The following is a 12305-nucleotide window of genomic DNA, read 5'->3' as shown; positions in this document are numbered from 1 at the left end:
TTGAATGCTGTAGTATAAATGATACATGCAATGGTTTTCGTTCTTTATTTTTTCATAAATTACTTCCTAGGTAAATATGCATACTTTCTTTAAAAAAACTAAACCAGTTATTTCTCAGAATATTAGGAAATATTCTTGGATACAAATAACTTCGATTATATGTTGCAATACAAAGGTTTGCTAAAGTAAATCTAAGCTATATTTGATCTCCAATTGCTTTGGACTCAAGACATTATGACTGTATTAGCTCAATATTAAGATTTTGTTTTGTTTTGTTTCTCAGCATAATAGGCCAAAAAGCCTTTTTAAAAAGTTAAATAAAAATTAAATTTGATCTATTTTAATTTTATACATATACACTATGTGGCATTTTTCTTAATGAAGTGAAGAATATAAAACTGGAAGTTAATAATACATGTTCTAACTTTTAAAACTTAAAAATCAAAGCATTAAACATTTGATTATATATGGGTATAATAAAGTTAAACTATTTCTCCTAAAGTATGAATTCTAATAGTTTGTATAGCTAATATGATTAAATATATTGTCTATAATTCTACAAATACATTTATAAACTATCAAAATTGGATCTTTTTCATGCATATATTACCAATCCCAGAAATATAATGCATTTACTTTTAATGTAGCCTAAGACTTTGTGGCTACCTTAAAATTTGGAAAATTTTGCATGGAATGTATATTTTGAACAAGGCCCCTGATTGTAGTCCTCTTTTCATAATTATAAGTATGTTTGAAATCAGTTTGTTTAGAAAGAACTGAGACACATCCTTCAAATGTGTACAAGCAGCATGTTAAGCCATGTAACTTAGTTTGACGTGGATGTGTTTGTGACTTTTGCATAATCATAAAGAAATTATATGTTAAACTAAGAAACTAAGCTCTCAACTTGTGAGTTATTAGCCCAAAAACAGTGACACCTTAAATTTGAAACTGTAATTTTTGAAAACAGTTATTGTGGAATAAATATGTCAAATTTACAAATCAACTGAAATCACACAACCAAGAAATAGCTACAAGACATCATGGGTAATAAATTCTGTGTCGTGGCAATGAAAAATTCGAATATCTGTATTTACTTTTCCATGTGAGGAAGAAATCTTTCTAAAAAGGAATTAATATTTTTATGATATGTTTTGCGCATACAAGTAATGATGACTCTTTTATACAGAAACACAATTCAGAAATAGTTTACAACATGACAAATTAGTTTAACCTACGCTATACTTCAATAGTATAAATATCAAGTGGATATTTATTTCAGGCAAGAAAAAAATACACATATATATTTAAAATCTGGGGATTTGAACAAAGATACTTTGACATGTTTATTTGAAAATATTCTGCATTCTACTAACAATGAAAACTATCTTTTAAATACTGAACCTACACAAATTGGAATTACTAGAAATTTCTATATAAGTTTGCATGTAGGGAAGCAAGCAAATTGATATTACTACAAGGTACCACTTTTAAACCTAACTATGCTAAAGCCCTTGCACTCTTTTTATTAGTAGTGGAATTAGTGTTCTTATCTTTACAATTCTGATGCAACATATCTTGTCAAAATAAACAACTATGCAATAAATATGCCAGTTGTTCACCAACTTCTGCCAATAAGAATAACTTTGATTCCCAGACATGAGTTATTGTGGTATGGTTAAGAAAAATAGGTAGAGAGTTTAAGATTCCTTTATCTAGTGAAGTAGCATTTCAAATTAATGTTGTAAACTCAACATTACTATCTGCAAAGAAGATTGTTTCTGTTCTTTTAAAGAATGTTGACAAAGCAAGTTTACTTTGACTTTAGCTTAATTGTCAAAAGTACAATCAACCAACCCAAAGTAAAATACAGCCCTTGAACCATGCTCATTTTGAACAGGTATCTCTTAGCCCAGTTCTCTTGTCAAAGTATCACAAAAACCTTTGATCCATACTGCCCTTGATTACACTTCTCCAGTACAAAGTAAGTGAGGCAGAAGACAGTTGTTCGGTTCCTGCATGGGGCTGGGGGAGTAGTGAGGAGAAAGGAAGAGAATGTGGTGTATCATGATTTTGAAAAGCAATACTATTTTGTTGTGTTGTTTAAGAGTTACCCTTGGAATAAAACATAAAGGCTTATTGAGATTCTGTCATCATTTCTTTCCTACTAAAAGGTCACTGCAGTAGCTTTAACAGAGCTCTCAAGCAAATCTCATTTCAGCACCACGGACAGGGACATGTCTACAAGCATAAGCCCCCATTACATGGACTATTTTTGGAGAAACTTGCATTCTCTTCTCCTTTGTCAATCAACAAAGATTCTACACATTATTATATTCAACAGGAAGAGGCTGAATACAACATATATGATTGAGGAATTCAGTATTTTTCATTCGCAGCATCGAGTACTTGCCATTTAGCCGTTCTGAAGAGCATCCTGAAAATTAAAGCTAATTACATAAGGGGTCTGGTAAATAAGCTAACCCTGATCATTGATAATCAGATACTCAATTAAAACTTGATACTCATAGTAAGTCTCAAATCAATCATGATACAAATGTCCAAGAGAAAATGGGAAACTTTTGATGAATAAATATGCTTAGGTAGGCCTCCATACTTTGCAAACAACCAGAATTACCCCTGTAACACAGGCAAAATGCTTTTTCGTTCCTCCTACATAAACAACTACAAACACCGTCCACTGTCCCTCTGATCAACCAACTTAAAGATGTCACTGTGAGAGAGATCATGTGTGCAGGTCCATAAGCCAAACCGTACATGCCTGTCACTGACTCTGGTTTTATCTGGGGTCATCAGGATGCAGTCTCACGTCTGTCTTCCTAGCAAGCTGCAATCAAATTCCATTAAAAAGGGGGGGGGGGTCAGAGATCGTACCAACTGCATAGCCATAAAAGATAGTTAAAGCATCAGTTTCGTGGTCTCAGAGCACCGGGGTCTTCACTGAGCGTCCAGGGATTCCCAGAAGAAGGCACCAGTCCACAAGCAATCCTGGTGGTGTTCCCAACTCAAGCAGCAAGTCAGGCCCTCATCACCACAAAAAGCAACAACTGAAGTAACAAAACCAGCATTTAATAAATAAATAAATAAATAAAAAGACTATTTTAAAACTCCAGAAGACATCTCAGCCAAACACACACAAGACGGAAAATCTCAAGAAGTGGGGGAGGGTGGGAATCCCCTGTTCCTACCTTACAGTCCTCAGGACACGATTTCACCGAGTACTCCTCCGACTGTAAGTATTTATGGAGCACACTCTCAAACTCTTCGTATTTCTCCTGAGCGTGGTGGTCGTAGTCTTGGTAAGCCTCGACGCACTGCCTGCAAGTGGTCATCTCGCCGCCCTCCTTGAGCACCACATCCAGACTACAGTTCAAAGTGTTGGGACTGGACAACCCCGAGAACAACTCCCAAAGTGTGTAGGAATTACAAAACGAAAGGTAAAAATCCGACAAGTTCCAGAGTGGAGTTGGATGCGTCCCCCTCACCTGCTGCCCCTCCCCCGAGGCCGCCACCCCCCGACTCCAGTTCCTGGCGCACACGGCGTCCGCACTCTCCACCGTGAAGCACTGGCCCGAGGAGGCGCCTTGGGGGTAACACGTCTCCAGGCGCCACACGGGTTTGGCAGAGTTTCCTAGAAAAAGAGCCTTGCTCCGGTTGTTTTTGCCTCGGTTGCCCTTGCCGCCGCCGCCGTCTCCCGGGGAGGGGGGCAGGGTGGGGGACGAGGAGGCGGAGAGGAGTCTGTGTGCCTGGGCGGCGGGCGAGGGCTCCCCCATGCTCGCCAGGAGCGCGGGCCAGGAGGGCTCCTGCTGCCGCTGCCGCTGCTGCTGCTGCCGCCGCTGCTGCTGCTGCCGCTGCTGCTGCTGCTGCTGCTCCTTGTCCCGGGTCCGGGTCAGCTTGGCCTCGGCGCAGAACCACAAGTGATCAGAGAGCAGGACTGTGAAAAACAAGAGAGATGCCAGAGACAGTCGCCATTTCTGAGCCCTCTCTGAATCGATGAACGGTTTCTCGTTCTCCCGGGGTGCTGCCAACCAGATTTTTAAGCCGTCGTCATACTGCCGACACATCCAAGCACCCCTGGTCATATTTTGGGAACGCACAGCCCTGGCCGACTCCACCGTGAGGGCTCCTGTGCCGGTGTCACCACAATATGCATTGACTTAAAGGGTTTAATTTCCTTATCCCCTCCTCCCGGTTCTCTCTCTCTCTCTCTCTCTCTCTCTCCCTCTCTCCCTCTCTCCCTCTGTTCTCTCTCTTTTGACTACATAAATATTACCAGGCTTTGGAGGAAGATCTGACTTGCTCCCGACCTAATCATAAGCCGACCCCATCCTCTGTAGAGTGGAAAACAATAATGGAGAGAGAGAGAGAGAGAGGGAGAGAGAGAGAGAGAGGCAGTCGGAGGAGGCTGGGGCTGGTGGCCGGTGGTGAGCTGAGTGCAGGAGGTGATGGTGGTGGAGGTGGCGGGGTGGCTGGCGCTGCTCCTCTCACCCAGGCATTGTCACAGCGCGGGTCCCCATGGCCCTGCTGAGGACAGCCCGCTCTCCCCTGCCAGGGGCATGCCGCGTCTCCGCTGCCCACTGACGGCGACCAGAGCGCCTCCCCAGCTCCTCTCCTCCTCCTCCTCCTCCTCTTCCTCCTCCTTCCTTTCCTTCTCCTTTCTCTCCTCCTCCGCCTGCTCCTACTTCTCGCTCGCTCTCCCCGAGTCCGGAGCCTGGGCAGCCGCCGCCGGCAGGGCTCTCCCTCCCCCCCACCCCCCACCCCGCGCTCTAACTGCTGCCGCCGCCGCCGCTGCTGCAGGTCTGCCCGCGGGCGCCGCCGCCGCCGCCGCCGCCGCCGCCGGGCTCCGACTGCTGACGCCGCCTCCCCCGGACCTCGGGGCCGAATCGCCTGGGCTGGGCCTCCCGAGAGCCACAGTCATCTTCAGTCCCCGGCTAAGTTGCCGCCATCTTCGTCCTGGAGAAACACTTTTTTGGGGGGGAGCACTGGCTTTTGCGTCATCTCCTCCCGCGCCGAGATCTCTCCATCCTGGCGCATTGGCACCGGGCTGGGCCCGGGCGCAGCAGGAGAGCGAGGACGCACGGGGGCCGGCGGGGTGGGGGCCAGCTGTGCCCGCGGGCCCCGCCTGGGCTTCTGGGCTCCGGGCGCCCTCCCCACCTTTCGGTTTTTCTTTCCTGTTACCACTGATAAAAGTCAGAATGCGGACCGCAGGGCTGAAGATGCTGGCTAATTTCTACAGCATCTCCGGCTCCCTCTCTGCCTCCGGAAAAAGTCCGAGCTGCAGACGAGCGGTTAGAGGTTTCTGCTGGGGCGAGGGTCTGGGCATTGCCTGCTTAACTAAGGAACGATCGACTTCAGGTGAAAGGATGGGGGACGGGAGAGTAAACAGGAATTGGCTAGAGAAGGGAAGAGGTGACATCTGGTCTGGGCATGTGCCTTGGGATCCCTAGACAACTAGGGATCGACGGCGACCAGTGTGTTAAATTATTGTCAAATGATTTTAGTGTTTGGAAAGGATGGCGTTTGTGTCTGTGCGCATCTATAGTTACAGCGACATATTTCACATTACAAAGTAAAAGATGAGACGCAACCTCACAGAGTCTTAGGGGGAAAAAAATCTAAGAAGACCTAGGCTATGGGGGGTCACCGTCTAGCCCTCTGCTCTGGGCTCCACGTCTTGACCTCGAACGTTTCTTCCTCCCATCTGGAGCATCCCAAACTCCCATGACCCCCACCCCTCCGTGGGCCTACGCCCCAGCCCCCACTGAGTTGGGCTCTGCTACCGCTAGGACTTCCGCAGCAGCGGGCTACCGGGCTGCCCGGGGGGCAGCCGCTGCAGTCCGAGCCTCTGGTGCCCCTTAGCGTTGGCTCTCGGAGTTCCGAGAATGGAAAGCAACAGACGCGCCGGGAAAACATGGGGTCCCCTCCATTCCGACTCGTGCCGGAGGACGCTGTGAGCAAAGGTCTCATTTTCCCTGAGGACCCTGCCCAGTCCGCCGCTCCCTCCCACCCGAGCGGCAGGAGCTGGAGGCTGCGCCGGGGCCAGCTCCCCCGTGCGCGCACCCGGAGCGCAGCCCTGTCTCGAGCTCTCTCTAGCTGTCTCGTAGGGTAGCGGTTAGCTCCACCCGGCCACTCACTGTGTCAGCCTCCCACCTCTGCTTTCTAATGACCCAAATACTCTGTCCGGTGCACATTCACATGGGCAATACTAGGGTGCCATCGTTCTAAGTAAGCACCGTGGGGAACCAAGAGGATGGATCATCACCCGTATCCCCTTTCCTTTCTGAGGCGCTGTGAGTGCTGGGACACGGGAGAACCGGGTTATCTTTTAAAATGGCAAGGAGGAAAACATAATGACAGGATTCAACCAGTCAGCCCTTTCTGCAGCATAATATGTATTTACCAGATTTTACTCACATAAATCCTAAGCTCCTAAAAACTGTATGCACTGACCATCAGTTTGAGGGCTGGCTGATCTTTATGTGTCCTGTAATGTTTTTAAAAGACCATTCGTGTGGGTGTATCATTCTGACACCTTGGATTTCCACATGCTAATCTTTTTAAATTACATATAATATCTGAAACCAACTGATACATGTTTTATGGCAAGTTTATCCTTACCTCAAAGCATCCTTAAATAAGCAAAAAATGAGGTTTTTATTGAAGATTAAGCATGAAATAAAACTTTTCTCTGAGCTTTGTATCTGAACCCGGCTTAAGCTTTGGAGATAGTCTTTTAATTCTTCTCACTTTTGATAGCTTAAATATCTTGACATTGAATAAGATACTATTATATCAACCAGTGATGTAGATAAAGATATCCATGGAAAAATCCCTTAAAATTTTAGAGAGCATTCTTCTACCCTCTTATCATGATTGCTCTTTTCTTAAATGTAAAACTCCAACCCTCTTAAACCAAATCAGATTTAAATACAACATAAAGTTGCTTTTGGACATGAGTTTGGGGTCTGGCATTTTCTATTGTATCAATAAATGTGGAAGATAATATCAGAAGTCTTCATTTCTGTTATTCCATAAAAGATTCTGGAGAACATGAAAGTAAACATTTCATATTCTAAATCCTGAGATGATCCCCTCTCTTTTTTGTTTTGAACCGGTTAGCCCTTTGTGACAAAATATAAATGAAATGCAATAATCCAAGGCCTTTCTTTTTATAAACTCAAAGCCAGGATTTTTTTAAAACTTTAGATAATGTTAAAGGAATTTTTCTTGATTATCTCTGTTACTACCTATCTTTATCTCTATCTCTACATTAAGTAGTTTAAAGCCTGGGTGACAGGATTTAATTTCACTGCTTTCTCATATCTATCCTTTCATTTTTCTTCACTTTGTTTCTTCCTAATTTGACAGGTTTATACTTCTCTTGATCTCTCCTGTGCAAGATAGAAAGCTCGAAAATGCTTGGCTAGGGAAGCACACAGAGTCCCTTAGCTAAAAAACTCACAAAGCTCAGAGGCAGACCAGACTGAGTTTCAAAACAAAAATATGATATGAGGGCAACTGGCTTTTTCACATGAAAATGGAAAACCCATCAGTCCTTCTGGTACCCAGAAAGGAAAAAGGTGGGCAAAGTAGCTGTCTTAAGGGATCCAAGGCTGAAATTCCTGACCTCCAGCTATGCAGCACCCCACCACGGCCAACTCAGCGTCCTATGAACCCCATATGCCTCTAATCTTGGCATTTTCAACTTAGGTCACATATACTCTTGTTCACAGTAATTAAAAACACCTTGGTTGAATATGAAAAGACCTTGTGTTCCTCTTCCAGGAAAAAAAGGGGGGGGGGCAAAAATTGTGCTGAAATGAACTATCCTATTTGTTCTTAAAGATATATATTGTCTTTCTTCTCTCAAATCCAGTATACTATAATTTTTTTTACTATCCCCCTTCCTCAATCCAACCAGTCCTTGTTTATTTTCAGCTTCAAATTTCACATACAAGCTTAGAGCTGGGCTCTGGTGAGCGCTCCTGCTATCAAGAGACAGACTCATAAAAACTCCTAAGGGAGGTATTTTAAAGCTAAGGACCAACAGAGCTACTGAGATCAAATTATTTATAATTACGCCACACAGTGTGTCTCAGCATCACTTCTACTGACATTCAGGGTCAGACCATTCTTGGGGGAGGGGTGGGCTGTCCTGTATTTTGTATAAGGTACAGCAGGTTCCATAGCCTCTACTCACGAAACACCACCAGCACGCCCACCTCTCCCCAGTTCTGGCACCTTAAAATGTCTGCAAGCATTGCCAAATGCCTGGGAGCAAAATCACCCCTGTTGAGAATCGCTGCTCTAGGAATGTACCAAAGTCATAGTCACTTAATTCATGTCTGTATGGGAGAAGCTCTGGTGTCAGAGATAAAGCTATAACGTTTCTTTATATTCAAGGAATTTACAGTCTCAAAATTCCTCACCTGGAATCACCACTCATCATACACCTCATTACAGAATTATTTTCAAGAGACTAGAGAACTATCTAGAAAATCTCTCAACCTCTCTGCCCAATACAAAGTTAAGGAGGTAATTGACAATTATCAGTTAAGTCTGATTAATGTCAGAATTTTTTTCATAATTCAGATAACAATATTATTTATTAACCATATTATTTATTAATCAGGCAACTGTTCTTTATATATGGACTCTCTGCCACAGTATATCAAAAATTAAACTTAATATATGTGTATCCATTTTTATTGTTATGCAACTACTGCATGCACATTATAGACAATTATAACAAATAAGCAATTTTAGAAATCATAAGTAATCTCATCATCCATATACAGTCACTATTTCCATTTTGTAGTATCTGAAATTTATTTTATATCATAAATCCCATTTTAGGATATTTAGTAAACCAGATTTTTGAGAATCAGAGTAAAAAATATCATAGCATACATATCCACATTTATTAGATAATAATGCAAATTTCCTTTCAGTATTGCATTGTTAATTTTAATCAGAGACACATGAATTCTAATGGTGTCAGAATATTACCCTCTCTCTCTTTTCTCTAAGTGTGTGATTGAATCAGAAAGAGGACTAGGAATAAGGAAATCAAAAAAGTGAACAATATATAAAATTAAAGGTCCATTACTCCCAAACAAGGGGAAGCAGAGAAACCAGGCACTGTTGTTTATATCTTGTTGTTATTCATAGCTAGTCAAATTATGCCTCACAAAATATTTCAATGATGCTTAGGAGAAGTCTGATATACTGCACTGAAACAACAGAGGCTATGGAGCCTGCTCTTTTATCTAATTTTCTTTTATAACTGGGACAGTAATACTTTCCTTCTACAATAGACTATAGGCAATTCTTTTTTGTAAGTAATCTGGACCTTGCCTTCCTGTAATAGGTCCCATGAATTAAGATGCTTTAAAGTAAGACAGCTTCAAGGGTGCATGACCTCTGAAAGTCAAACCTTCGCAACCAATCCCACCTCTGTTTGTTGTACATTGGTTCTCTATAGGGAGACTGAGATGAAAGACCGCATCTGACCTCATGAGGCTTAGTCAGAGAGTAGAGGAAATGACCAGTCCAGCAACCACATTACAATGGGGAATGCTCAAGGATTACCAATTTGAGGGACTGGAGAGGAGGGGTGAACTCCCATCTGATTTTGAGAGGAACCAGGATCGGAAGGTATCCCGGGCATTGAATGACATTAGGAAGTATTCTTGAAGAAGACCTCCAACGTTCAAGGACTCTGGTGCTTGAAGGAGCCCGAGGGGAGAATTTATGGGTGCGTGGGCTGTGCTAGAGTGTAGGAGCATGTAGGGAAGTGCAAGGAAGAGATGAGAGAGAAGGTACGGAGCTCCATCACAAATGACAATGCATAGTAACCAAAGGAAACTGGCTTTTCTGAATGTGGTAGGCATTCATTAAGGAAATGTATATAATGGTTTGAAAGTTCGTTTTCATTAACATCACTGTTCACTAAAATCAAAATGAGAAATATGTTCGGAGAAGGTGTTAACCAGATTAGTAAATGTTGATTCTTGTTAGCTTATCAGCTCAAATGTAGCATAGTAAAAAGGAAGAGCAAATAGCTTGGCTGGAATGTAGGTTTCATTTATCAGAAAAAGCAGGCTGTGGAGTCTAGAAACTCCTACGTGGGTTTCACCTAGGAGTGTGACTAATGGCACAGAGTAGTTTAATAGCACAGGCACATTTCAGAAGGTTGTTGAACAGCACACAGTTGCAAATACATTATATAGAGGGATCTGGCAACTGGACGTGCTTTTTACAAGAGAACATTGCAGAAATGATCTACACATATACCATAGCAACTTTTGCTCTGCTCATGGTATCATCTACATTTCTGTCTTTCAAAGAGCTCAAAGTTGTTACAATATTTGATTAGACTTATTTTCATGGGAAGCTGTACTTTTATTCCTATTTAAATGGCTAAAGTTTTTATGCATTGGAAGGGAGACAGTTTTCTAACTCTGTTCCTGTATTATAAAATATATAAAATAACATACTGGTGTCTTTAATGTTGTCTTCAAACATTTGCCCCAATTCCTTAGAGTTAACATCTGCCAAATAATTTCACCATGGAAAGTGAAATCTAACATCTTCTTTTCTAGTGAGAACCACTACTTGAATATTTCCACTACGAAAATCAAACATATTATCAACCTGAGATGTTTTCTTTCTTTCATTACGAATGTCTTCTAGATGTGCAAAAATAGGCACATCCTCTGATTTTATTACACACGATTTATGTGCCATATATCAGTGAAAATAAGATCCTTAAATATCTATTAGTCTAGAAAGGAATGCTGTGCTTTTCAAATTCATAGATAATGGGAAAATTCTTGACCAGCATATCTCTATTTTTAAAAGCAAATTAAACTCAAAAAACTAATAAAGAGTAGCCCATTTATTTATAAAGAAAATAAGATTAAACCTTCAGCTTTTAGGCCTACTACAGTTTATTAACATAACCTCTCCTTAAAGAAAAAGGCAGGTTCTGGCCCCATCACTTGTCTGAGAACTTTGGCTAATTACGAACAATAGTAAATGGGCCAGAGTCTCTTGAGAACCTCAGATAACCTTGACTCGATTAGGTTGACTGGACAAAACTAGAACTTGCTCTCTGTCTGTATACTTCCAATGTGTCGTACCTCCACATGCTGGTGGGCACAGCATCAAGTGAGGGCTTAGTAAACGTGGGCCCCTCCCCAGAGACCTGCTTCAGTAGGACTAAGATGAGGTCCAGGGAAACTGCATTTTTAAAAAGGGTCCCTTTTGGTAAACTGGTACAACTACTGAACCTTTCTGTCCAAGGTGAAGACCCCGCTGGATAGAATGGCCACTGTTGGTCAAATTAGAATACATACTCTAAACCAATATCAAGATTCATTTGTGGGAGCATGTCATGTTAAGTAATATTTGCGATTCAGAATTAGCACACAGAATGCAAATATAGCACATCACACATAACACTAAAAATCTGTAACATCATCATCATCATAGAAATTAAGTTTCCCCCAAATTCCTTGCTGAGTATGTGTGTAAACACACACACAGTTTTGCAAGTAAAAAAGTGACAAAGATAAAATATTTCTTTCAAGATTCACAGAGCAAGGTCCATATGGAGAAATGAACAGAAGTTACTGAGGAATACGAGATTTGAACAGTAGGAAAAATCAGCCTGTCTAAATAAGAAAGATAATCATTATAAAGATGGAAATTCTCTCCAAGTTAATTTACATCCACCTGAAAACAAAGTGAGATTATTTTTCCTAAAAGAAATTATCCCTCAGAAAAGCAAAAGAAGGAGCTGCCTTATATTTGAATCCTTACAAAATCCCTCATGTTATGGGGGACAGTTTTCTCCTAAAATATTATCCACTAATGTTGGTTTTAGATGCTTATAAAGGTTCTCCAATGAAGCTGTCAATGTAACAAAGGAAAATTTTTTAAAGAAGGTAAATTTAGCGATTATTTCTAGGGTAATGATTCCACAATGACAACTATTAGATGTCATTCCAAATAAGGATTTTTAAGATCACAGTAGAAAACAATATTATGATAAATGTTCATGTGGCAGCAGTTAAGAATACATTTTCAGGGATATTTTTTTTTCTTTAAAAAAAATTAAGTCTCACCATTACACAAACGGATTCTCTGGTTTGGTACAATATTTCGCAGTGACACTCTCACTGAACCATCCAAGTACTGCCTGACCGTACCAGAGCTCCTTGTTCATTAATCCATTTAACCAGTATATATTGACTTACACCCTGCTTTCTTTTCTAGGA

General features: G+C 41.8%; 1 protein-coding gene across 1 annotated transcript in view; it reads right to left on the bottom strand.

Annotated features, from left to right (window-relative positions):
• NALF1 (NALCN channel auxiliary factor 1) overlaps positions 1–4103 on the bottom strand; it is a gene marked incomplete at both ends in the record, with an annotated part of 605530 nt that extends 601427 nt beyond the window's left edge. The window contains one exon of the mRNA XM_080799679.1: positions 3210–4103. Coding sequence (XP_080655805.1) covers positions 3210–4103 — 894 coding nt within the window. The remainder of the gene's footprint in view (positions 1–3209) is intronic.
• Between the last annotated feature and the right edge of the window lie 8202 nt (positions 4104–12305).

This window comes from Martes martes (assembly GCF_963455335.1).
Source record: "Martes martes genome assembly, chromosome: 3".
NCBI classification, from domain to species: Eukaryota; Metazoa; Chordata; class Mammalia; order Carnivora; family Mustelidae; genus Martes; species Martes martes.
The sequence above is the reverse complement of the archived record's forward strand: the minus strand, read 5'-3'. Positions and strand labels throughout refer to the sequence as shown.